Source organism: Grampus griseus (genome assembly GCF_964374135.1).
Source record: "Grampus griseus genome assembly, chromosome: 13".
Taxonomy (NCBI): domain Eukaryota; kingdom Metazoa; phylum Chordata; class Mammalia; order Artiodactyla; family Delphinidae; genus Grampus; species Grampus griseus.
Genome location: NC_139007.1, coordinates 74,135,784 through 74,161,387, shown reverse-complemented (window position 1 = coordinate 74,161,387; position 25,604 = coordinate 74,135,784). Strand labels below are relative to the sequence as shown.

The 25,604-nt window shown below is 44.8% G+C and overlaps 1 protein-coding gene across 1 annotated transcript; it reads left to right on the top strand.

Annotated features, from left to right (window-relative positions):
- The first annotated feature begins 1,691 nt into the window (after positions 1-1,691).
- ZBTB2 (zinc finger and BTB domain containing 2) lies at positions 1,692-24,785 on the top strand. Its single transcript, XM_082669116.1, has 3 exons — positions 1,692-1,815; positions 15,595-15,779; positions 22,117-24,785. Exons 2-3 carry the CDS (start codon positions 15,607-15,609, stop codon positions 23,486-23,488), a joined length of 1,545 nt encoding a protein of 514 aa, XP_082525242.1. The 5' UTR covers positions 1,692-1,815; positions 15,595-15,606; the 3' UTR covers positions 23,489-24,785.
- Positions 24,786-25,604: the final 819 nt, after the last annotated feature.

The following is a 25,604-nucleotide window of genomic DNA, read 5'->3' as shown; positions in this document are numbered from 1 at the left end:
AAACCAGAGTAGCCTAGGAACTGCTGCCTCCATTTTCTTACAAATCAAGCCATATTCTTTTTTAAGTCTTCAAAATCCTAGATATGTAAAACAAATCGTTAAATGCACTCCTCAAAGGACTAAATCATACTTCTAAAGATATAAATAAAATTCTAGCAAAATGGCAACGACGCAAAAGTAAACTTTAACATGTTAAGAATGACCATCAATGAGTATTAAACCCCATGCTTGCCCTGTTACCATGTTTCAGGACCTCTAAATTTAACAGAATGGCCAACTCTGGAAGCCACTCTAACAATATCTCAGAAACCAAAGCTTAAAAGGAGAGTAAATTGTTCGTAAGTAACAAACACGCTTTGCAGACTTCGACTTTTCTGGACCAAAGCTTCATAAGCTAAAACCCAATTACTGAAATAAGCACCAAATTCAATCCTAACAGAAACGTCTTACATCACACTCATCTGGTCTGTAAGGAAGCACTTCTACCTCTACACACAGCACCAACAAGCATGTCTACTCCAGTATGCCTTCTCAATTACCACTGGCGGTAAAAAAAAGTATTAGTAATTTCACAACTATCTCCCTGGTTCTCAAGTCCAATCCATTTCAAGTCTTTCAAGGTTAAAATTTATGCTAATACGGGAAGCAGAGGGACAAAGCTATAGGCCAGAGATGTCAAGCACAAGCTTGCAGAAGGATCCAAGCAGTAATTCTCCATCCCTTCCCCGAGCATCTCCAGGATTGTCCTACCTAACACTTCATGTAAACATGGGGCTTGTGACTCAAGCCTCCAGCCCCAATAGGTGGAGAGAAGTTTCCTCGCCTCGGCTGCACATGGTCTGCAGAAGTTTGGCTGGAGTAGAGCGCGGAGCCTGGGTGGGAGCGGCAGCGTACTTAGTGCTGCAGGCGGCGGCGGCTGCGGCGGCGGCAGAGCAGCAGGAGGCGGAGGCGGGCGGGGGGAGGGGAGGCGGCTGGGGGGGCGGAGGGGGCTCTTGCCGCCACAGCTCTCTCGCCGCCTCTCCCCCCCGGCGGGAGCCGCTCTCAGCCTCTTTGCACTAGTCGCTCCGCTCTCTCGGTCATGTGACCTTAACGTAACCGGACAGGAAAAGCCCCGCCGCCGCCGCCGCCGCCGCGCCGGAGACACCGACCGCGGCGGCAGCAGCAGCAGCAGCAGCAGCAGCAGCAGAGAGAAGCAGAGGCGGCGGCGGCGGGGAGAGCACGGCCAAGGCTGCCCAGCGGTGCCTCCTCCACACCCCCCGCCGCAGCGACACCGGCGACAGGTAAGCGCGCACCGCCTCCTCCTCCCGGGGCCGGTGCCCACGTGCCGCCCCCGGGCCGGGCTCAGGGAAAGCGAAGGGGGGGCGGGGGCCACCGGAGCTCGCAAACGGTTCCGGCAGCGACGGTGGCAACAAAGAAGACGAATGACCCCAGTCCCGGGGCTTCAGCTGAAGGCAGGCGGAGGGCCCGGACCACACGGGGACCCGGTTCTGGGAAGCGAGGGCACGGGCGCCCCGCAGGGGCGGGGGCGGCTGCGCCTGGCGCCGGGGCTCTGGCCGCCTGACAAAACCATCCCCCGGAGCCAGGCGGCGGCGAGTCGGCAGCAGCTCCATCCGGGGCTTTGCGCGAGGGGGAGGGGACGGAAGCCGAGAGGGCGGGCGGCGGAGAGGAGGAGGGAGGGAGAAAGGGGAGGGGGGCGATTCGCGTTCCGTTCCCCGTCGCCGGTCCCTCCCTTCCCGCCGCCACCGCGAAGCGCGTCCCGAGCGGCGGCTGCCGGTGAGCGTCCCGCGCTGGAGCCCCAAGAGGCCGGCCCGTCAGGTGCGTAATCCTTCCGTAATCGCCTCGCCGCCGCCTCCTCCTGCTGCTACCGCCGCTGCTTCTTCGGCGGCAAGGCTGCGAGCTGCGGAAGTGGGTTTGGGGGAGGGGAGCGGAGAGGGAGGGGGAGGGGAGGGATCCGGTCCGACCGGAGCAGGCCCGGCCTCTCTGGCGCTTCTCCCAGCTGCAGCGGCTCCTACAGCTGCTGCCGCTACTGCTGCGGCTCCGCCTCCCCGCTCGCGGGCGGGGGCGCGCACGCGCGCTTCCGGCCTCCTCGGGTCTCGCGCTGTCTCCCGCTCTCGCGCGCGCTCTTCCCCTCGCCTTGTCTGGCCACCCCCCCCGCCCCCGGCGCCGGAGCTGTTGCGCCGGCCGGGGCGTTGCGCACGGCGTAGGCGTCGGCATTGTGTTAAACTCCGCGGGACTTGGGCGAGCGCGCGCGCGCACGCGGGACTGAGGAAAGCGGAGAGCGTGCGGCGCGGCCCAAGTGCGTCGCTCCTCCTCTCCCCTCAGCACCTCGGGGATGGGGGCGGGGCCGGGGTGTGCGGCGCCTGGCCCCGCCCCCGGCCTCGGCGCCCGCCCTTGGCGGGGCGAGGGTGGCGGGACTAGGCTGAGTAGGTGGCCGTTGAGCCGCTTTCTGGCAGAGGGTGGGGGGAAACGCTGGCCCCCGCCCGTGCCGCGGGGGTGGGCGCGCTGAGCGGCGGCTTCCAGCTTCCGCTCCACGGGCGATCTACGCCTCCGGTAAGGCCGAGGCTAGCCCAGAGCTGCGCTGTGGTTGCTGGCTGCTTGGCCTTGAGGCCGGCCTCCGAGCCGCGCTCCCGGCCGATGCGGCCTTCACACCCGTGTAGGGCTTCGCGGAGGGGAGGTTGGGGCGCGGAGGCTGCTTCCTGGGGCCAGAGTCGTTTCCTCGGTGTAGCGAAACCCCCAAACCATTCATTTTTAAACAAGGCTGCAAAGAGACATGGTGATGCAAAAGGTGCTTAGGAAGCGAGGTTTTTGTTCCTTTTAGCTGGTAGTGAATTAAGACGGCAGTAAAGAAAGCAGGGGTAGCAGAGCGGGCAAGAAAGTGGTTGGGCAGAGTGAAAATGTAGTTATTGCTACGCCATTTACTGCGAGAACTTCAACTGCTGAACTCCTAATTATGCCGTAGGGAAATAACCCAGGCTCGTTGCCCCGCCCCCAGTTTGCGGTGTTCCTTAGCTCTTCATCATACAATGGGCCCCCTTGGCGTGTGAGTCTCAGGTCTATTCATTTTCATAGGTTATTGTTTTAGTAAAATAAAGCATTAAAAAGATCGGAATCACGGGCTCAAGCAGAATTCCAAGGTGCTCTGGGTTTCCTTAAACCCAGTCCTTCCTAGGACCGACCCTCTATGTTGACCCCTAATGGGTCACTGGAGCAGGGTATAAATATCACGAGCATTTTAGTCTGAGGGGCCTGAGATTTTATTAGGAAATCAGAACTAAGACATTTTAAACCCTAATTTCTCTGATTTATTACAAGCCAAAATTAATTGTTAAAGGAAATTTTTATTTTGCATTCTAAGTGATCTTGGTATGTGTCCAGGGCATTTTCAAACTGTTAAAAGTAATTTTGAAGAAGGAAGTTTACGACTAATAATACATTCCTGTAAACTGGGCGTTTCTCACTTAATAAATGTGTGGTTTGTATAAGTTTATTTTCTAGCCAAAGACTTGACCTGTGTTGAAACCATCACCAGATCTCAAAGTACAAGAAGTGGCATACCAATGGTATCGGTGCCACAGATAGTCAACAGTGGAGGAACCCTGTTACGGGATGGCAGATAAACCACCCCTAAAGCTTTGCTGTACAGGCCAGCTGCTTACTTGCCAGTTTCAAAGCTGCTCTTCAGAGAGGACGTAAATACCCGGTGCTCCGCCAGCTCTTCCCGTGGAATACACCAGCAGCAGAGAATAAACACTAGACGTATTAGGTCATAGAATAAAAGCTATGACAGTTTCTTTCTTATCTTAATGGTTAATATGAACTTTGCACTGTCCTCCAAAATCTGCACTTTTGTGATATAAAAATTTTATTAAATTATATAAAATTGCATTTACCCCAGTTCCTCCAAGAAGATACATGTCCCTGTGTAAGGGGATATGCTTTTTCCCCGGCTTGAGAATCACCAACATAGAGGTGGGAAGTGAAGGAGATGCCTAAGGCTGACCTGTGGGAAGTGAAGGAGATGTCTAGGGCTGACCTGTGGTGTTGGCTTGGGGTCCGCTGCTTTGGAGTTGGGAGACTCTCCTACCATTTCTTACCTGTGGCTTGTTGCTTCATCCCTAGACCCACTCACCTTTCTGTGAAGTAACTTTTGAGACCGGGCACGTAGTGTAGCGCCAGGCCATCACAGTAAGGGAGGAACTGCTGGTCAGCCGGAGACTTTACCATAAATTTCAAAGTCCACCTGACAACAGGGCATTGGTCACTTTTCCTACTTCCTTATGATCTTTGGGTCACAAAGCATGACCCTGAAAACCAAAAAGGGAATTGAGAATTTTTTTTCCCCTGAAGAAAAAGAAATTTAACATTCTAAGCATTAGGTCAAAAATACTTCTTAACCTTTTTTATGCTCAAGTAGGTTGTAATTTTTATTAACAAATTAAACTTAAATAATTAAATATTTCTTTGAATCCATAGTAAATACGGTTGTGTTTTACAGTGCTGATATGCCCTTGATGCAGTCAGTAGCCACAGAAAGAACACTAACAAGGAGTTGGCTGGCCAAGACGGTGAAGACTAGGCAAGTTTGAGGCTGGTATTTATGCTCAAATGCAGAATCCCCAGCTCACATGCATTGAGGTTTGCATCATGTGACATTCTCACATCAAGAAAGCTCCGTATGCAAAGATAGAATTTGTAAAACACTTTACTGTATCTGGTTAAGTATTTATCAAACAAATCTTTTACTTTACAAGAGGCTTTCGTGTACAGTTTCTTTAAATATTGTGCACCCCTAAGTTCTGCATGAAGCAAGGGTGAACTTCAAAATAATGTGAGAACAATTTCAGAGCGTACACATGTTCTTCTATGCCCCGCCTAGTCATTTAGATTCTCCATGTCCCCAGAGTGATTCTGAACAGGGATTGTCTAAGTGTGGTCTACGGTCCCTTGTGAATCCCCAGGACCCTTTCAGGGTTCCATAAGGTCAAAGCTATTTTCCTAATGATACTAAGATGTTACTGGCCTTTTTCACTGTTGACCAAATGTGTCAACATTGGGGAGATCTGCATAACTCAATGAACTGACATTTTCCAAATAACCAATAGGCAGTGTTAAAAGTCATGAATGGATAAACGATCCATTCAAAGTGTAAGAGACAGCAATGAATTTTACTGTAATTGAGCAGGTAAATTTCATTCATTGATGTATAAAACTTTTAGATCGCACAACTAACCTTTAAGAAACTACCACTTGTCAAGTTTTGGTGTAATATCAAAGAAGAATATCCACAATTACCTGAAAAGTCTACTTAAATGCTTTCTGTTTTTTTTTTAACTGCGTATGTGGGTGAGACTAGATTTTCTTTAATACTCAACCAAAACAGACATCACAGCAGAGTAAATGGAGAAGCAGGGTGAATGCAGAATCCAGTTGTCTTCTATCAAAGAGATTTGTAAAAATATAAAAAGATGCCACTTCACTATTTTTTTGTTATTTTGGAAGATATAATTTTTTCTCACAAAAATGTGTTATTTATATTAACATGCAACGGGCTTGTTATTGCTATGTCTAATTGAACTAATAAATGTTTTTAAATTTCTCAGTTTTAATTTCTAATATAAATATCAATAGTTATATTCCATATAAACAAAAGCTCTTGATATCATCAGTAATTGTAAAGAGTGTGAAGGGGTCCTAATACCAAAAAGTTTGAGAACCCTGAAATAAAATATTGAAGTGAATTAGTCAGTTAAGTCTTTGAGTTAAAATATATTTGGAGCTCCTCTCTGGCATACATGGAGCTGCACCTATAGGTGATTATGTTTTCTTCAGATTCATTTTACTAATCAATCATACAACATATGAAAAAGGAAGGCAATCTCTACTTTGGAGGGTTATTAGAAGCAAATTAGATTAGGTTTTAAATTTTGCTGTGTGGTCACATCCACATCTACGTTTCCTTAAAGTTGGTTGTAGCATAATACCTTTCAAATTATCACTTAAATATCAACTCTTTTTAGCCATAAATCTCTGACCTGCTTCTCCTTGACATCTGAACTATCCCTGAACTCCCTCCTTCTGACCTCAACTTATACTCAGAAATTAAAAACTAATTTTAATGTTAACTTAAGCAAAATTCAGTTAAAAAGAAATCTTTTACAAATGCAATGCTTTCCAAAGTCAGAATAAGTGCCAGTGGTAAGCGTATGTCCCTCCTTTTCCTAATTACTATGGGGAGGATTGACTAAAGAAATGTTAAGAAAACTATGTCAACCTATCATCACAACTAAAGACATTTCCTAGCCTCGAAATACGGTTTTAAAATATATTAAAATTCAAACAACCAGCCTCATTCAAGTTTACTTTATAGGCCCTCAAATATTAATTATTAATAATACTAATTGAAAAAGCAGTTTTTTCCTCCTGGTAAGTGGTCTAAACTACTACTTGAAAGAATCAATCTTACTTGTGGGTAGTGCTTTTTCTATTACTGAGGTGTCCTGTGCATTACAATATTCATTTATGTTTCACTTAAATAAAATCAAGGACTCCAGAGGACCCTTTTAGTGCCCTTGAAATGGGTAATCTAAGTGGTATTTAGTATCTTAGAAGGGCTATTATCTTTAAAAAGTGAATCATCAATTCCCAAAAGCTGTTTTGGTCTCCTGTTCTTATACCAAAAATGAAGGAGGAACTTGGGTTGTCAAAATATAATGTGATTACATACGTCCCATTCAGCTGTTCCTCCAGAAGATGAGTCATTTACTTAAGGATCAGCCCACCGTGTGCTGTGTGATGGCAGCTGACAGCACTCGACATCTAGGTAGTAGCCCATTTTCAGAGTGATACAGTGGTGAAGGCAAAACCCAAAGCATTAAATAATATAAATGATTATTTGTATTTGGCTTTGGAAAGTGTTTTTAATTTATTTCAACATGTTACGTCTTACAGTCTCTGAATTTGCTTAAGAAAAAAGCCACTTTGTACACCTGTACGTACATAAGAAGGCATTCTGTGCAATCTCACTTTTAACAATTGACTCCCCTCTTTATCTCTACTTGTCTTCAGTTCCTCTCTGCTCACTATTCTGATTTAGGAAAGACAAATGATTTTTTTTTTAACGTTCCATTTATAGTGTTGAATGGGTGGGGGCTTTATATAGGTCTTCAGTTTTATGTCAGGTTGTTGGCCCTCTGTGACTACGACTGGTAAGAACTTTTAGGAATGACCTGTAGAGCAAGGTAGTGTCGTGGAAGGAGTGTGAAATTTACACCCAGAAGACCAGGGTTCAGTGGACTCCTGTTAGTTTTAACCTCTTTGAACTATCATGTAATGATTTAAGGATGTGACTTCTAGAGTCAGACACACCTGGCTTCTCCAAAGACTCTCTGACATAAATTACAGACAAGACTTCGGAGTTCCAGACCAACATTACTGACCGACAAGTACCCTACATCCCTACCTGGCATGTCTCAAAAGCATCTCAATCCCAACGTGTCTGGACCTAACCTCATGATCTTCCCCCACAAAACTGGGTTTCTGCCTGTGCTCCCACCACTGGGGGAGCCCCATGCTCTATCCAGTTACACAAGTTAGAAATCTGGGGATTACCTAGGACACCTGAATCTCCCCCACCCTCCTCCATTGAATCCACCAACAACCAGTTCTGCTGATTTTTTTATCTTCTGTTTTTCAAATTCTGTCATTCTTCATCGCCACCACCCGATCTGTCATCTCTCTTCTAAACCACTGGAAGACCTCCCCTCTCAACCACTTCTAACAGGCCTCCCCTTGCCCACCTCTTTGCCACCATCCCCTGTTTGGTTGGCCCTTCAGCTGCAGCCATCTGATCATGTAGACCAGCTCAGAATGATATTTATCATTTATCATTTACACATCTGGTCATGTCACCTTTCTTCAAATCCCCTTTGGGAGCTCCTCACTGCTCTTAAGATATGGACCAGAATCCTTAACAAAACCCGAGTCTTCAGCTTCACCTGCCTCATTCGTCTCTGGCTCTTTGCCCTTCAGCCACATTGACCTTTTAGTTCCTCAGTTGCATCTTGTTCCCTCCTGTCTTAAGGCCTTTGCAAATGCTGATCCCTCTGCCTGGAATACTCTACCTTTGCCCAGTTAACTCTTCTCGTTCTTTAAATATCTCCTTAACTTGTATTTCTTCACAAACACCTTCCCTGACCCACAATCCCCAAATTAGACCCTAGTTTTATGACCTCATAGTTCCTTATATTTTTCTTTGATAGTTCTTATCAGAGTTGGCTATTAGAAATCTGTGCGCTTACTTGATTATACCCTTGAACTCTGTGTATTCTTCATACTTGTATCCACTGCCCCGGCACCTTAGGAAGCTCTCATCATGTGCATGACCACTTCCCAGATCTGCTTCTTAAGAGCTGGCTCTGCATGTGGGCAAGTTACTTAACTTCCCTAAGTCTAAATTTCTTCTGGAAAAAGGCTGATTAATCCTTGACACATAAGTGGTCATTTATTATTAATGCTGTGGTTATTATTATAATTAATAATGAAACAAATAGTAAAAGACAATATACCATGGTATTGACCAGGATTAAATGATGTGTGTGAAGGGTTATTATAAACTATAAAGCACTATTAAGAACATAATTATTAGCATGAAGAAACACGAGGTGACATTTTAAAATTGAAAAATTGTTCCAAAATATAGCACACATTAAATTGATGAGAATTTTGGAGTTAATCTAGGAAAAACAGAAACTGAACTTTTACCCCCAAATCACCCAACTAGTCAGGGGCCAACCGATGATTGGAACTCAACACTCTTCTCCTCTCTAAACATGTAGTTTTTAACTTATTTAACAAATATTGAACCTCAGACAGTATGCTTAGGCACATGGGATAAAGTAATAGATGATAAGTAGCACTCAATGCTGGCTTTCCAGAAGCATCAGGCAGGTTCGCAGAGGCTCTGGAGGTAAGAAGACCCTCCAGTCTTGAAGGTCAGGGAAATTTTGCAGAGGACAAGTAGAGCTGGGGGGGAGGGGCAGGCGGTCAGTGGTGGTCCCTCTGGAAGTGGCACATTCAAAGGTCCTGCACAGAAGTTCCAAGGCCCAGTTCAAACAGGCCCCGTCTCCTGACCATGCGAGTAGAAATCAGGTTGCTGAGCTGCTCAGCTTTGAGAGGGAGGCCCCTGAGCAGTGAGTGTTATGTTCTGTTAGGAGCCCAAGAATGGCCCAGGCATTCAGGACATTTTCTGGGCAAAGAAAACTGCAGTTTATCTGTTCACCCAGAATTTCCCAAGTGAGTGAAATACATCATTCTGTCTTCGTTATCGTCAACATACTCAGATAAAACTGGATTTGTGATCATACCTGGACTTCAGAACAATGGGACACTTGTTGATCACTTGGTAAAGACCACCAAACGGACAGTCTTGTATCAAGAAAACCATTAGGCACAACTTAATGTCATAAAGTAAAACTTTATGTTGTAATTTTTTTTGCATTAGAAAAAATTTTTTTCCATATGTTGAATGTAGTGCCACTGTACTTCCTCTAGAAGTATATTCTGAAGTTATGTCCTGTCTACCTTTTTATGTTGAAAAGCCCTCCATTCCTAGCAGGTATGTAAATATTTTATGTCTTTTCTTTCGAAATAAAGAGGGAGCACACTCTGTTGGACCCCCAGTTTCAAGGTTGCTTGGTTTGTTTTTAGTAGGTCTTGGCAGCCCAGAAGTCTGGAAACCAATAGTTTAGATTAGCACTAGAGCATGGAATGCAGAGTGAGCAGCAGTGAGGTCACCTGTAAGCCATGTTGAGGAATCTGGGATTCATCCTGAAGGCGGTGGGGAGACAGGAGGAGGATTTTCAGCAGGATGGTAACATCAGATTTGCCCTTGAAAAGATGGTTGTAGCTGTTTCATACGGATAGGTTGGAGAGGCTAGAGCTGGAAACGGGGAGATGAGTAGGGAGGTAGAGTTAAGGCGTGGGGTGGGATAAAGAGTTTAAATTGGTGGCACGTGGGTGGCATATGGGGAGTGAGAGGTAGAGGCCTGAAAGGGGAGTTGGGGTTCCTGGCTTGGTCGAGGGGTAGATGATGGAGCCATGCACTGAGCTGGGGATACAGATGGAACAGGTTTGTGTCTATCGCTTTTATTGTCCCTTTGGGATCTGAGTTGTTTTGCCTAGACTGAATTTAAGGTTCCTTTGGGGCAGCCAAGTGGGAGTGGACCAGATCCCCACAGAGAGTCTGCAGAGTGAGAAGTGGGCTGTGGACCAAAAGCAGAGGAGCAAAAGAGGAATCTTGATGGGGATTAAAATAGAATAGCCAGAGGTGAGATGAAAACCAAAGTGCGGCGGCCTGGAAGCAGGGCCCGAATATTTATGGAGCAGGAAGAAGGGTATTAAATGCGGCAGAGAGGTCGAATAAACTACTCTTCCATTGGGCTGGGGAGCAAGAGGCCATCAGTGACTTTGGTGGGCAGTGCAGGGCCATTTCAGTGCTCGCGGGCAGCAGCAATATGGTTGGGTGAGCAGTTGATGGCGGTGGGAAGAGCAGATGTCCATTTCCTCAAGTGGGGGTAGCCTGGAGCAGAGCCAGCCCGTGAAGATGCTGCATCCTCAGCCTACGCAGCACTGTGCAAGTAAAGCCTCATGGAAATGATTATGAAGGGGGCCGTGATAAGGAAAGAAGATTGGTGAAAGGGCGGTACTGTCAGCTGGATGGGGGTGGGGCAGGAGCTCCCTGAGATGCTCCAAGCCCGGTACCCTCTCCTCCCTCTACCCTCTTACCCCGTTTTCTCAGGTTCATTTATATATGTGAGAATCTAGGGGGGTGTTTTTCTTTTTCCCACTGAGAAAGGCTTTTTGGTCTCTAGAGTAAAGAAGATTTTTAAAAATTGATCTGTATGGGATTTTCCCCCCATGTGAAATATGAACATATGACACATTTTCTTTGTTTCTCCTTTCATTTGGTTTTTCCACTTTTCAGAGACTCCGGACATGTGTTCTGCCTTCTGTATTTGAAAGACACATTCAGTTCATTTCCTATTCTAGATGCCCCTAAATTGAGATCCTAAAATAACTAGTAGACCCTCTTTAAAAATAAACGTTTTGCAGTTTTATCATAGTTTTATTCTTATGATCTGAATAAGATACTTACGTTAGTCCGTTTTGGAACAAGGGGAGAGCCATACATTTTGCTAAATCGAAGAGATGATATATAGCCATTCATGTAAAAATCCCAAACCTCAAAATCGTCCTATAAAATGCTGATAAATTTGATGAAAATTTTATATGTCAAAAATCTCTCTAAAACAAAAGAGAGAAAAATATTAGCAACATATGTGACAAAGGGCTCGTTTTCTTTATATACAAAGGGTTTTACAGATAAGAAAAAAGAACAAATAACCTGATAGAAAATGGGCAAAGCTCATGAAGAGAAGCAAGAGGACATAAAAATATACTTCAGCTCATCATTAAATCCATAGAAGGTAAAAAGCGATATTGGCAAAGATTCTTTAAAAAGTGATAATACCCAGTGTTGGCCAGAGTGTGGGGAAATGGGTGGGGTGGACGGACACTATTGTGTGTCCATAATACTTGAATCTCTTATAACAAGTATATACACTTTAAAGTAGACATTAAGAATCCCCTATTAATTTTAAACAGACATCCTTGTATGTAGTGTGTTCCAAAAAATCAAATGAACCCCAGTTTAAACCCTACTTCTTGTTCTTAGGTATTCTATAATCTTGGGCAAGCTACCTGACTTCCCTAAGCCTGATTCCTCATTTGTAAAATGTGGTTAGCAAAACCTCAAATAGCTCAAGTCAGTGTGAAAGTAAATGAATGACATATAGGTGTTATACTTTTTGTAGAGAAAGGCAAGTTAGTAAGATGGGAAAGGAAGTGTTCTGGCGCTTTTCAGAGAACAGCCTTGAAGGCAAGTTTCTAATGTTATATCCTGGTGGAGGTCAGATGAGAGCGATGTTTCTTAGTCATCCCGGTTACTTTGCCACCTGGCAATGTCCCTGTCTGTCCTTCCTGATCTTCCTGCTTTCGCCTTTTCTGACATACGCAGAAAACACTGGGGAACTAAGTTCCCGATCCACGCCACTGATGTTCACCTGCAAGCAAGACTACAGTCCAGGTCTCTTCACACTCAAACTCCTGCGAACAGGGATGGCTCTCCTGCCCCTCATGCTTGGATATATAGCTCTTGGTAGAAAACACGATACTTGACATTCTGGAGTATTGCTCTGTGACCAGATCAGTCTCTTAAAGAATCATTCCACTTTGTTCGTTTACTTTAGGGCACACTTGTCAATTTCTGTATCTGCCAGCTCATCCCCAGAACCTAACCCTAACCCTAGAACAGGAGGGTGAGGCGTTGAGCACCAGCTGAGTAAGAATCGATGTGTTTCTGTTTCTATATTTGTTTTTAAGCTTACTGGTAATGCTCTCTCCACAGTCGCTTCCCTGATTCTGAAGTTAAGCATCGTGGTTATCCATTTTTAATCTAATTAATTAATGTGTGGTGGGCCTTCCTTTTTTAACTTTTTATTTTGAGATAACTGTAGATTTACAAGAAATAATACAGAAAGATCTCATGTACCCTTTACCCAGTTTCCTCTAATGGAAACATCTTGCAAAATTCTGCTCCATCACAACCAGGGTATTGACATTGACACCGTTGAACTGCAGAACATTTCTGTCACCACAGGGCTCCCTCCTGTTGCCCTTCTATACAGCCAAGCATCATTGCCCTCCTCTCCCCTCGCCCCTCCACCACTAATCTGTTCTCTATTTCCGTAATTTTCAAGAATGTTATGTAAATGGAATCATACAGTATGTAACCTTTGGGGACATAATTCACCCAGGTTGTTGCCTGTTGCTGTAGTTCATTTCGTCTTAAGGCTGAGTAGTTTCCTGTGGTTTGGGCATACTACATTGTTTTAACTGTTCAGACGTCGAAGGGCATCTGGGTCGCTTCTGGTTTTTAACTGAGGAGTGAAGCTGCTGTGGATATACAGGTGCAGATTTTTGTGTGAACCTAAGTTTTCATTTCTCTGGGATAAACGTCCATGTGTGCAATTGCTGGGTAGTATGGTAGTTAAATATTTAATTTTTAAAGAAACTGCTTACTTTTCCGGAGCGGCTGCACCGTTTCACCTTCCCACCAGCAATGGCATGAGCAGTCCATTTCTCTGCATCCTTGCCAGCACTTGATTATTGTTCTTTTATATTTGGCCACCCTGCTAGGCATGTGGTGAATCTCACTGTGGTTTTAATCTGCTTTTCCCTAATCGCTATTGAACTGTCTTTTCATGTGTTTGTTTGCCATCTGCATATCCTCACTTCAGGTATTTTGCCCATTAGGTTTCTAATCCGATTGTTTTTGTACTGTTGACTTTTGAGAATTCTTTATATATTCTAGATACTAGTCCTTTATCACATTCTTTTCTCCTACTTTTTAGCTTGTCTTTTCATCCTCTTACCAGGGTCTTCCTCAGAACAAGTTTTTAATTTTTATGAAGTACAGTTTATCAGTTTCTCCTTTTATGGTTTGTACTTTGGATGAATCCTAGATTCTCTAAGATTTTATCCCATTTTTTTCCCAAAAAATTATAGTTCTGGTGTTCTACATTTAAGTCTGTGATGCATTGAGTTAATTTTTATGTAAGATATGAGACTTAGAGATCAAAGTTCTTTTTCTTTTCTTTTTTCCTTTTCCTTTTTTTTTTTTGTCTATGGAAGTCCAGTTGATCCAGCACCATTTGCTGAAAACTGTTTTTCTCCACTGAATTATTTTTGTGCCTTTGTCAAAAATCTACTGTACATAATTATGTGGGTTTCTCTATTCTGTTCCATTGATCTGTGTGTTTATCCCTCCGTCAGTACCATACAGCCTTGAATACTGTAGCTATATAATACATCTCGAAATTGGATAGACTGATTCCTCCCGCTTTATTACTCTTTTTAAGAACTGTTTTAGCTATGCTAGTTTCTTTGCCTTTGCATAAACATTTTAGAATATTCTCGTCTGTATCTACAAAGAAAATCTTGCTGGGATTTTGAAAAGAATTATATCAAACCCATATATCAGTTTAGAAAAAATTGTATTATGTGTTCCTAAACATAAATACAGTATATCTCTTCATTTATTTAGATCTTCTTTGATTTCTTTCACCAGCATTTTGTAGTTTTCAGTATACAAGTCCTATACGTGTTTTGTTAGATTTACATCTATGTATTTCATTTTTTGTATGATTATAAATGATATATTTCTAATTTCAGTGTCCACGTGTTCAGTGTTAGTATATAGAATTACGATTGGGTTTGTTTGTTTGTTTTTGGCTGCATTGGGTCTTTGCCGCTGCACGGCATGTGGGATCTTCCCGGACCAGGGGTTGAACCTGTGTCCCCTGCGTTGGCAGGTGGAGTCTTAACCACTGCACCACCATGGAAGCCCTACAATTGGTTTTTATATGTTTATCTTGTATCCTGTGGCATGGCCAAAGTCATTTAATAATTCCAGGAGGTTTTGTAGATACCTTGGGATTTTCTGTGTATGTAAAAGTCATGTCATCCGCAAATAGGGACAGTTTTATTTCTTCCTTTCCTGTCAGTATGCCTTTTATTTCCTTTCTTGCTTTATTGCTCTAACTAGAATATCCAGTACTATATTGAATAGTGAGAATGGACATCCTTGCGTTGTTCTCAGTCTTAAGGAGAAAGCATTCGCTCTTTCTCCCCATTAAGTACACTGTTGAGTATAATGTTGATATTTGTGTGCTGGGCTTTTATAAATGCTGTTTGCCTGTGGGAAGGAACACATCAGGATTTGATACACCGGCTCCCCCAGAGGCAGTTCCCCTACTACAAATAGATTGAGGCCATGTGGTTTGCTGGAGTGAAGTATGAGGAATTAAAGAGGTTAGAACCTTGGAGTCAGAACATTCAGATTTAAGTTTTGACTCCCCCCACCTTCTGGCCAGATGGGCCAGGCTAACTACTTGCACCTCTCGAAGCCCATTTCCTCCTGCACAAAAGATGGAGAAGAGGACCAGTCCTGAGCCCTCACCCTTGAGGAGTAACCATGTGGGGTTATTATAGCCCTGCCGGCTGCAGCCCTGTCCACACGGCAGGAGCTGGAGGATTGTCCAGACTTGGTGAGATCTTGGCCCTACCCTGCTGTGGCCACACCCCAGCACCTTAATTTACTTCTCTCTCTGGAAGGTTGGACAACTTCTGATGGATCATTAGAATTTGCGTTTGGAATCTTAAACTCAAAGACAAAAGATCCAGGAATGTTTGCTGTCTGGCGGGCTGACGGCTCAGGCCCATTTCCTGGTTCCTCCACTTACCATCTGTATAAACTTGGGCAAAGCACGCAGTCCCCGAATTCACCATAAATTTCATCATCTGTAAAATGGGAGTAACAACAGAACTACTTCACAGGGCTGTTGTGAAGACTGAGTGAATTTATGTAACGTTTCTACAGTGCCTGACATATTAGCCGTGACCATTACTGTTGGTGACTATAAAGACACTACTTATTTGTGAATCATCTTTCTTAAAACAAAATTGTTTGCTTTGCAGATTTTTTAAAAAATGGATTTGGCCAACCATGGACTTATTCTTCTGCAACAGTTAAACGCTCAGCGAGAGTTTGGTTTCCTGTGTGACTGCACGGTTGCCATCGGCGATGTGTACTTCAAGGCACACAAATCAGTTCTTGCTTCATTCTCCAATTACTTTAAGATGTTGTTTGTCCATCAGACCAGGTAACTAATGTGGTTGATAATAATCTAATGACTGTAGACTCTGAACTTCCGTGGCCCTCTTTCCCGTGAACATGCGCTTCGCCCTCATCACCACCGGGGGTCTCGCCGCCTCTCCCCAGGTTCCAGTCCCTCATCACCTCGCTTGCCCCGAGCAGCCCCTCCACCTCCGGGTAGCCACGCTGGGGGTCACCTACACAGTCAGGAGCGGCAGGGTCGGGTCCACTACGAAGGCAGCTTCCTCTCACTCCTCCGGCCCCGTCCCGGCTGTCCCCCAGGCTTTGAGTATTTATCCTTGTCTCCTAATGAGAAGCTTGGCGGCCTGAATTCCCACAATTTCCTTCTTTTCTCTCTTAACATGTCTCAGTCTCCTTATCTTTGCAGTTTTTTTCTTCCCATCTCTCTGTCTTGGGGAAAAGGGCCCCTGGTTGTCTAAGGAAAACAATCTTCCTCCTGCCCTTATGCTCCCAGATCCTACCCTGTAGTTTTCATTCTGTACTTTCCATTTTATACTTGTGCCCCCATTGCCATCCCCAAGCCTGTGAAGCCTCAGCCCTTCCGTGACACGGCTGTCTACCTGCGAGATGGTGCTGCTTTTCCTTTGTTTCACTGTGAAAGTTCTACAAAGGATGACCGATGGCCTCGCTTCCGCTCTCCTCATCCCACACTCTTCCTCTCCGTTGGCACTGTGGTTTCCACCCATCGCTCCACTGGCATCATTTTTCCAAGGTCGCCTCTTCATCAGAATCACTGCCTCTTCCCAGTCTCTGTCGTCCCTGACCTCTGCAGCCTTTGCGACTGTTTTCTTCCTTCTGAAGGGCTGTCACCTGCATTTTGATGACTCTGAATCCCCCTTGTTTTTCTGCCTTCTCCACAGGCGCCTCCTGCACTTTTGGTGAGTGGGGTCTCCACGCTGCTTTCTCTCTGCCTCTCCTGATGGGCGCTCATCTTTTCCTGGGTCTTGCCTCTGCTGGAAACCCGTTGACAGCTCTGGGCTTGATCTTTCTCTGTCTCCAGAACTCTATTTCCCAAGGCCACAGGCTGCCTGCTGGACATCTAGAATTGAATATCCTCTTTTATCTCATTTTGCATGCCTAAAACTGAATTAAGTCTTCCCTGAAGTCCCTTCTGACTTCCCTATTTTTTTTATCTTCAAGTAAACCATACTAAAAATCTCTCTAAAATCGTATCCTGTCGGTGCCCAAATCATGTTTTCTTCATAATTACCTCTCACATTAGTTCTTTCCTTCCCTTCTCACTTCCATTTCCTAATCATTTTCCACGTTACTGTCAGATTAATATTCCTAAGCATTGCTTTGATTGGAGTGTGCCTTTGATCCGAAACCTACCAGATTGTGTTACTCCTTTGATTGGAAACCAAGAGGACACCCATCACACATCAAATTAGCACACAGATTCCTCATTCTGTCTTTCAAGGCCCTGCAGGCATGAAGCCTGACCTCCTTCCAGCCTGTCTCCCGACCGCACGCCCACCTGGACCACGCTTTGCTGGCCTTCTGCCCACTCCCTGAGTTCTAGTTTACACATCACCTCTTCCGTGACCTCCGCCCCCGCAACAGTCAAGTGAGCCGAAATGATGAAAAGCAGTCTCTTCCTCTCTCAATAGCACTTTATTTATGCCGTTTTGTACGAGCAACATATTTTCCCTTTGTTGTTGTTATTTGCGTACTTACTTACCACCCCTCCTCATTTGTAAGATGCTTGAGGGCAAAGACTGGGTTTTACAAATGTTTTTGAACATTTGCAGTCAATAGTTCGGGGATTTGTACATAATAGACACTTGATTAATGTCTAGAGGAGCAGAATGGAGGATTAGTAGGATTAATGGCAGGCGGAGCTTGCTTTATCTTGGGACACTAAGGATGCTTCTGTTTCCTTTATTGTCAGAGACATCACAGCTAATAGGCACTGGAAGTCTCTACGCAGTGAATGAAATTGTCTTGCAAAGGGACAGGTTTTCATTTTGAGGCATAAAAGAATATAATGTAACGAGTTTTAAATAGATGCAGGAAACTTAAGTGTAGAACAGTAAGCAAAGACCTTTCTAACAAAGGAATGTGATGTTGGTGCAGAGAGGAGCCAAGTTTCAGCAACAGTGTGTTATTGCCCCAGAGCTGGCGCGTGCCATTTGGGCTGCCTGAGGCCTTGACCACCTCTGGTGAGAGGAGAATACTGCGCGAAGACCACAGCCATGCTTTTAACTGCTGGCTACTGTAGAGATAGACCAAGAATACAGTTTTTTCACACTTAAGAAGAGTGTTTTATGTCTGCAGTTGCCACTAGATGTCTCTGTCTTATGGACACTCTCTAAGTGAAAGTTTTAAATCATGTAGACTTGGAGCTCTCAAAAATAAAACAGAGACAGGCCTTGCTAAGTACAACCTCTGACAACATCTAACGTTATTTTAAAATCTTTACTTTCAAAGTTCTTTAAGCCCAACTTTTACTTGAAGAGTCTAGTGAAGGAAAGATTGAAAATGTAAATGACTGTGAAAGTTTACAGGAAGGGCTTGTAGCTGTGCTAAAACTATATTTTTCCTCCATAAAAGTGTTACGTCAAACAGACATCTGCAAATCAAACCACTTAGGTGTAAGCATATTGTAGAGAGCTGTGTCCTTCCCAGAGCACTTGCAAATGACCAGAGTGGCCCAGAGCAAGCTTGAGAGAATCGACAGGAGGTCTGGCTGACTGGGAGGGAGAGCCGTCAAGGACAGCAATGGCTGGAACGTAACATAAGGAGTTTTTGGGGTTTTTTTTAATTGGTTGCTAACTTTTTTTTTTTTTTTTTTTTGGCTGCGTTGGGTCTTCGTTGCTGCGCACGGGCTCTCTCCAGTTGCGGCGAGCAGGTGGCCACTCCTCGCTGCAGTGTGCAGGCCTCTCATCGCGGTAGCCTCTCCCGCTGCGGAGCACGGGCTCCAGGCTCACGGGCTCTAGAGCGCACGCTCAGTAGTTGTGGCTCCGGGCCCAGCTGTTACGCGGCATGCGAGACCCTCCCGGACCAGGGCTTGAACTCGTGTCCCCTGCATTGGCAGGTGGACTTCCAACCACTGCGCCACTAGGGAAGCCCTAAGGAGCTTTTAAAATAACTTCTGAAGTGTCTTGAGTGTGTCTATGTGCTTCTGCTTTAAGAAAAGAAAAAAAAGTGAACAAATCAGGATAAATTGGCATCTGGAAACCTCCCAGAGCCCTGGGCACTTGCAGTAAACCCCAGGGACACGCCCTTTCCTCTCCCTGGGGGCTCCTCACTAGCTCTGCGGCCCCTGGAGTCCTTCCTTCTCCCTCTAAGCCTGGCTGAAGTGTGGACGGGGCCTCCCCAGCCCCATCCCTTCTTTGCCATCAGAAACTGTATGAAGTTCTTTAAAATTTGAGAGATTTACTGTCCAGTCACCTCCATTCACAGTCGGTAGACAGAGGACAACCTATACAATAACAAATAAGGGGAAATTATAAAACTTACAACAGAGTTTTTCTGGAAAGGGGTCCTGCTTTGTATTTACCTCTCACGGATGCTGAAAAATGTAGCCCTGCTTTGTTTCTGCCCTTCCCTCTTCTCTGCCCTGGGGGCAGCGGGGCTCTCTCTCCCCTCCTCCTGCCCGGAGGAGCATTCCTACCCACAGAACAAAAGGTGCCCTATGGTCTCCTGGGGGTGATTTGCATCTCTGAAGGCCTGTGGCTTTCCGGTTCATTAGGCCTTTGCCTGGCCCTGGAAAGATCCCCAGTAGTTAAGTCTTCAATCAGGAGTTGACTGCTTACATTATGAAAGTGTCCTTCACCACACCTAATCCCTGCAGCTTTATTTTGAATATTGCATTTCCCTAAAGCATCTAAATATGTTCTAGTATTCACAAAATATTGTTGGCACTTACCTTGTGCTTAAAGGGAGGCCCACCCAATAAAGACACGAATGATCTGTGTGTCTTTTTTAAAAACAGAGTGACAGAAACTCTTCCTCTTTCTACCGTCAAAGGGGTGCTGGTTTTTAGGCTTGATCTTTATTCTTTGGCTTCCATACTTTATAGTCAAACATTTTCCACATGATTATTTGTATGCCGTCATGTTGAAATATACACACATTGATAGCGATGCAGTAGTTATCCAAATCTATTTTGTCACAAATTGCTATTAAAGTCACTTTCCCCCCTTTTTTTAACAGAATAAAATATTAAATTTAGAAGAGCAGAATATACTGATACTATTTTAGCATATTGGAAAATATTTGTTAATAAGATAAATAGCTTAATAGTAATAGTAAATCTAATAGTAATAAGTGGTATAATCAAAAATGATTGTAAATTCTAAAGGAATTCAAGGAAGGTGTCTTTAAAGTTTAAAAATGCACTGTCGGGCTTCCCTGGTGGTGCAGTGGTTACGAATCCGCCTGCCAATGCAGGGGACACGGGTTCGAGCCCTGGTCCGGGAAGATCCCACGTGCTGTGGAGCAACTAAGCCTGTGCACCACAACTACTGAGCCTGCACTCTACAGCCCATGAGCCACAACTACTGAGCCCTCGTGCTACAACTCCTGAAGCCCGGGTGCCTAGAGCCCGTGCTCCACAACAAGAGAAGTCACCGCAATGAGAAGCCCACGCACCACAACGAAGAGTTAGCCCCCGCTCGCCGCAACTAGAGAAAAGCCCGTGCACAGCAACAAAGACCCAACACAGCCAAAAATAAATTAATTAAATAAATAAAAAAATTTTTTTAAATGCACTGTCTATAGAATATATTCACTCAGTGTGTGATAGCACACATACCTCATAATATGTAGATATACATCTCACTGATTGCTAATGATGCATTAGAGTTTCCCTAAGGGCCCAGGGAGAGTTCTTGGGACCTTTTTATTATTGTTGCTTGAATCAGAATGCTGTTTCTGGGATGATGCAAACACTAAAGTCTAAAAGTTCTAAAATCAATTTTGCCACAACTGCTTTAGCTACCTCAGATAAATCATTTAACTTTGGAGGACCTCAGTTTCCATGTCTGTCAGATGGGAATAGTCAGATCTGCCTCATCTACTCCACAGGGTTGTCTTCATGCTCCGAAGACTCTTGGTGCTTTGGCTTAGGAGTTAGACTCAAATTAAATCCCAGTTCCGTTGCTTACTAACTCTGATACTGAGCAAGGTATAAATCCCTTTGAACCTTAACTCCTTATCTGTAAAATGAGAATTAATGGCAATTAAATGAGAAAATGCCTATAAATCCCAGCTGCAGGGACTTCCCTGGTGGCGCAGTGGTTAAGAATCCTCCTGCCGATGCAGGGGACACAGGTTCGATCCCAGGTCCGGGAAGATCCCACATGCCGCGGAGCAACTAAGCCCGTGCGCCACAACTACTGAGCCTGCGCTCTAGAGCCTGCAAGCCACAACTGTTGAGCCCATGTGCTGCAACTACTGAAGCTCACGCACCTAGAGCCCGTGCTCCGCAACTAGAGAAAGCCCACGCGCAGCAATGAAGACCCAAAGCAGCCAATAAATAATTATTAATTAATTCTTTTAAAGATAACTGGAGAATATTAGAAACAATTAAAAAAAAAATCCCAGCTACAGTTCTAATGATGAGGATGATTACATTTGTTAAGGAACTGAGTTGTCCCAGAGCTGCTTTTCATGCAATCTGGCAATGCTGGGGCAGTGATCTGACTCCATTCGAGCTAGAATGTGGTTTGCCGTTCCTGTTCTTCCCAGCTCTACAGCACCCCATCCTCATGCTGGCAAGAGCAGAGGGTTGCAGAGCGGGGGTAAAATGAGGTTTTCCTTTTTCTTGCTTTTGTTGTCTTGCTCTTAGGCACTAGTCCAGCTCCTCCATGTTATATTGTTTGACTCTTACCTTGAAAGATCTGCTGAGCTCTGGATGGCCCTGGATCAATACAGAGTCCTAGACATTTAGCTAAAAGATCTGCAGGTCAGTGGTTCTTAACCATCTACTGGGTCACAGGCCACCTTCAGATAGAAAGCAATGGATCCTCTCCATAAAACACAAAGTTTTTTATATATGATATAATTTTACGTAGATTACTAGGAGAAAAACTGCTTCAGGAGTCTGAGTTAAGATACCACATTTGTTTAACATGAATTTTCCTTTCTCGGTCCTTTAAAATATCTTTATTGTATTTCTCTCTGTTCTTAATAGGATTAGAGTTAAATTATATAGGCTCCAGTATTCTAGTTCATGAAATGAACAGTAAGATATACGTGAGATGGTCTTGTTTCTTTTGCCTTTATAAGTACCGGGTTTTTCCCCCAGGCTTTATGTTGTCGTTTGAGTCATGAATTGACGTTCACTCACAGGCTTGTTTTTGGCCTGTTTCTTGCAGTGAGTGTGTCCGTTTGAAACCCACTGACATCCAGCCCGACATCTTCAGCTACCTCCTGCATCTGATGTACACAGGGAAGATGGCCCCTCAGCTGATCGACCCGGTGCGGTTAGAGCAGGGGATCAAGTTTCTCCACGCTTACCCGCTGATCCAGGAGGCCAGCCTGGCCAGTCAAGGAGCCTTTTCTCATCCTGACCAGGTCTTTCCGCTGGCGTCTTCCTTGTATGGCATCCAGATTGCAGATCATCAGTTGAGGCAAGCCACCAAGATTGCTTCAGCGCCGGAGAAACTTGGCCGAGAGCCACGGCCGCAGCCGTCCAGGATGAGCCAGGAGCAGGTGCCTGAGGCCTCCCAGCTCTCCCAGCTGCCCTCGAACCTGACCCAGGTGAATCGGACACACATGACCCCCTCGGACCCGCTGCAGACCTCACTGTCGCCCGACCTCGTCTCCACTCCTGTTCCTCCCCCGGCCCCCGGGGAGGAGACCAATCTGGAAGCCTCTTCCTCGGACGAGCAGCCTGCACCCCTCACCATAGCCCACGTCAAGCCCAGCATCATGAAGAGGAACGGAAGCTTCCCCAAGTACTACGCCTGCCACCTGTGTGGGCGGCGCTTCACCCTCCGGAGCAGTCTGCGGGAGCACCTCCAGATTCACACGGGGGTCCCCTTCACAGCCAGCCAGCCCGGAGAGAGCCGCGTGCCCCTGTCTCTCTGCAGCAACACGGCGGACCTAGGAAAAGACGCCATGGAGGTGCCTGAAGCGGGGATGATCAGCGACAGCGAGCTGCGGCACATCTCGGACTCGCCCATCATCGACGGGCAGCCGCACTCGGAGACGCCGCCGCCCTCAGACATCGCGGACATTGACAACCTGGAGCAGGCGGACCAGGAGAGGGAGGTCAAGAGGCGCAAGTACGAGTGCACGATCTGCGGTCGCAAGTTCATCCAGAAGAGCCACTGGCGGGAGCACATGTACATACACACCGGGAAGCCTTTCAAATGCAGCACTTGTGACAAGAGCTTCTGCAGGGCCAACCAGGCTGCCCGGCACGTGTGCCTCAACCAGAGCATCGACACGTACACCATGGTGGACAAACAGACTCTGGAACTCTGCACCTTTGAGGAAGGCAGTCAGATGGACAACATGTTGGTACAGACGAACAAACCCTACAAATGCAACCTGTGTGACAAAACGTTCTCAACTCCCAATGAGGTTGTTAAACATTCATGCCAAAACCAGAACTCAGACGTTTTCGCCCTAGACGAGGGGCGGTCCATTCTCCTGGGCAGTGGGGACTCTGAAGTGAGGGAGCCCGACCGCCCAGTGTTAGCTTCCATCAAAAAGGAGCAGGAAACAGTGTTGTTAGACTGAATGTTACTTATCTTTTTAAAAAACTGTCATTTTTACAAAGACTATCTTCCTTCCCTTCCCCCAAGTCAGAACTCTTGTTCTCCGTGGCATGATACAAACAGGTCCCTGCCCCTCCCTCCCCCTCCCCCTGCCCCGTCCCCAGCGCCCCCTCCTCCGTAAAGGCTTTGTGCATTATAAACCTGGAACATATTTACTTTAATTCAGAGGATATTGGAAAGATAATGGTCAGTAGTACTTATAAGCTCAAATAGACTTCGAGAAGTTTTGGATGATTGGAACTAATGAAGGGTATATAACAAAACAATTCGAATGCAATTTGGTAAGCTAAAATTATGACTTTCCCTGGGTAATAAGTCTTCCTTCTCAGAAAGACAATGTCTGAAAATACAGCATGCTGCTTAGAGATACAGTGGGGCTCTGTACTATGCAAAATCTAGAGGTGTGGGGAAACTTTAAGTCCAAGAAAACGTTGTTAGTATTTATCCTCCAGAGGTCTTATTTCAGAATGCATCCTTTGAGATTATGTCCAGTTAAGAAAAATTATTAGTTAAGAAATCTACTTGAACAAAACACAAAAGAGAAAAAGTAATAATGTGATGGCAATCTTAATTTTTGGATAAAACATGACAAGCTGTGAGTTTGTGTGTCTGGAAGAGAAAATGTGTGGATACTTGTTGTAAACAGGTGAATTAATGCAAATGCCTTATCTAATTGCTGGCTTCTTTCAAAGTTGAACAACAAGAAAATACTGTGTTTTAGTTTCTGACAAATGTGTCAGTTGTTTTAAAAATCACATTTGAAAGTACTGTTCTATAGATTGTCTTTCTGGATAGAAAACAACATGCCATTCTAGCAGTTGCCAGTGGTAAATTTGTTTTTAGCACCAGTCAGCTGCTTTTAAATCAGTGTGTGTATGTGGGGAAAAGGATACAGGAATATGCATCTTACAGGGAAACTTGTGAGCAGATGTAGCAACTTCAATGACTTTAAATGTTACTGCTAATAGTTTACTGGCAACATTCATTGAAGCATCAAAAATGGCAAAGAGAAATCAGGACAAAACACTTAACTGTGCTGTTTGGGAAAAAACTTAATTTTGATGTTTAGTCTCCAGTTTTTTTTTTTAAACACAAATTTCCTCCATCTGCCTGAAAGCAGTAAAAGTTGTCCATTAATCTTCCTTTAGGCCAGTAACAGAATGGTCTCACAGGATAAAACAGGAGCCAGAAATAAGGACCGAAGGGGAAAGGGAAGAACAGTTAATAACTGTGCTGTACGTATATGTTAAAAACTGAATATCCCGTCATCCTATTTCATGTATAGTTGAGTTCTCAGATTTGTAAGTTTTTATACATACTTTCATTGAATAAACATTTGACTAAATGGGTACATGATTTTATCTATGCATTACTTTGTTTACCCAAAAAGATGCAGGAAGGCCAAGTAGAGAGCATTGCTCCAAGAGTCAATTTCTTGCTGTGTCTCCGCCTCTCTCTATCTGTTGAACTTTGGGCAATTCCCCTACCCTGAGTGGTACTGTCTCTACTTGTAAAATGAAGACAATAACTCCATTGGATCATAAGATTGTGAGAATCAGATGAGTCAACGATATAAGAAGATGCTATGAAGAATCAGGGTTTGACCACAAATGGGTCTAGATATTGTCTTATCCAACTTTTTTTTACAAGGAGGTAGAAAAGAGGCTAAGGTGTTTGCCTAAAGATGACACAAATACAGGCTATATAAACCTAGATTATTAAATATTAAGAGGTTTCTACCAATTTCATCTTTTTTTAAAAAGACTACTCTAGTCTCCACTTATCTTCAGGGGATACGTTCCAAGAACCTGAAACTGTAGACAGTACCAAACCCCATATACCCTATGTTTTTTCCTATACATACATACTTAAGTTTAATTTACAAATTAGACACAGTAAGAGAATATCTAAATTGCCAGCATCACTGCTCTTGCATTTTGGGGCCATTTTTAGTAAAATAAGAGTTATTTGAACACAAGCACCGCAATACCCTGACAGTCGATAACGCAGACGGCTACTAAATGACTAACAGGCGGGATATGCTAGGCAAAGGGGTGATTGACGTCCCAGGAGAGATG

What these genes read in the sequence shown, in the direction of transcription:
- ZBTB2 (XM_082669116.1), top strand. Translation starts at nt 15,607, where the DNA reads ATGGATTTGGCCAACCATGGACTTATTCTTCTGCAACAGTTAAACGCT. An exon ending in TTGTTTGTCCATCAGACCAG is followed by an intron (nt 15,780 to 22,116) that starts GTAACTAATGTG and finishes TGTTTCTTGCAG; the next exon opens with TGAGTGTGTCCGTTTGAAAC.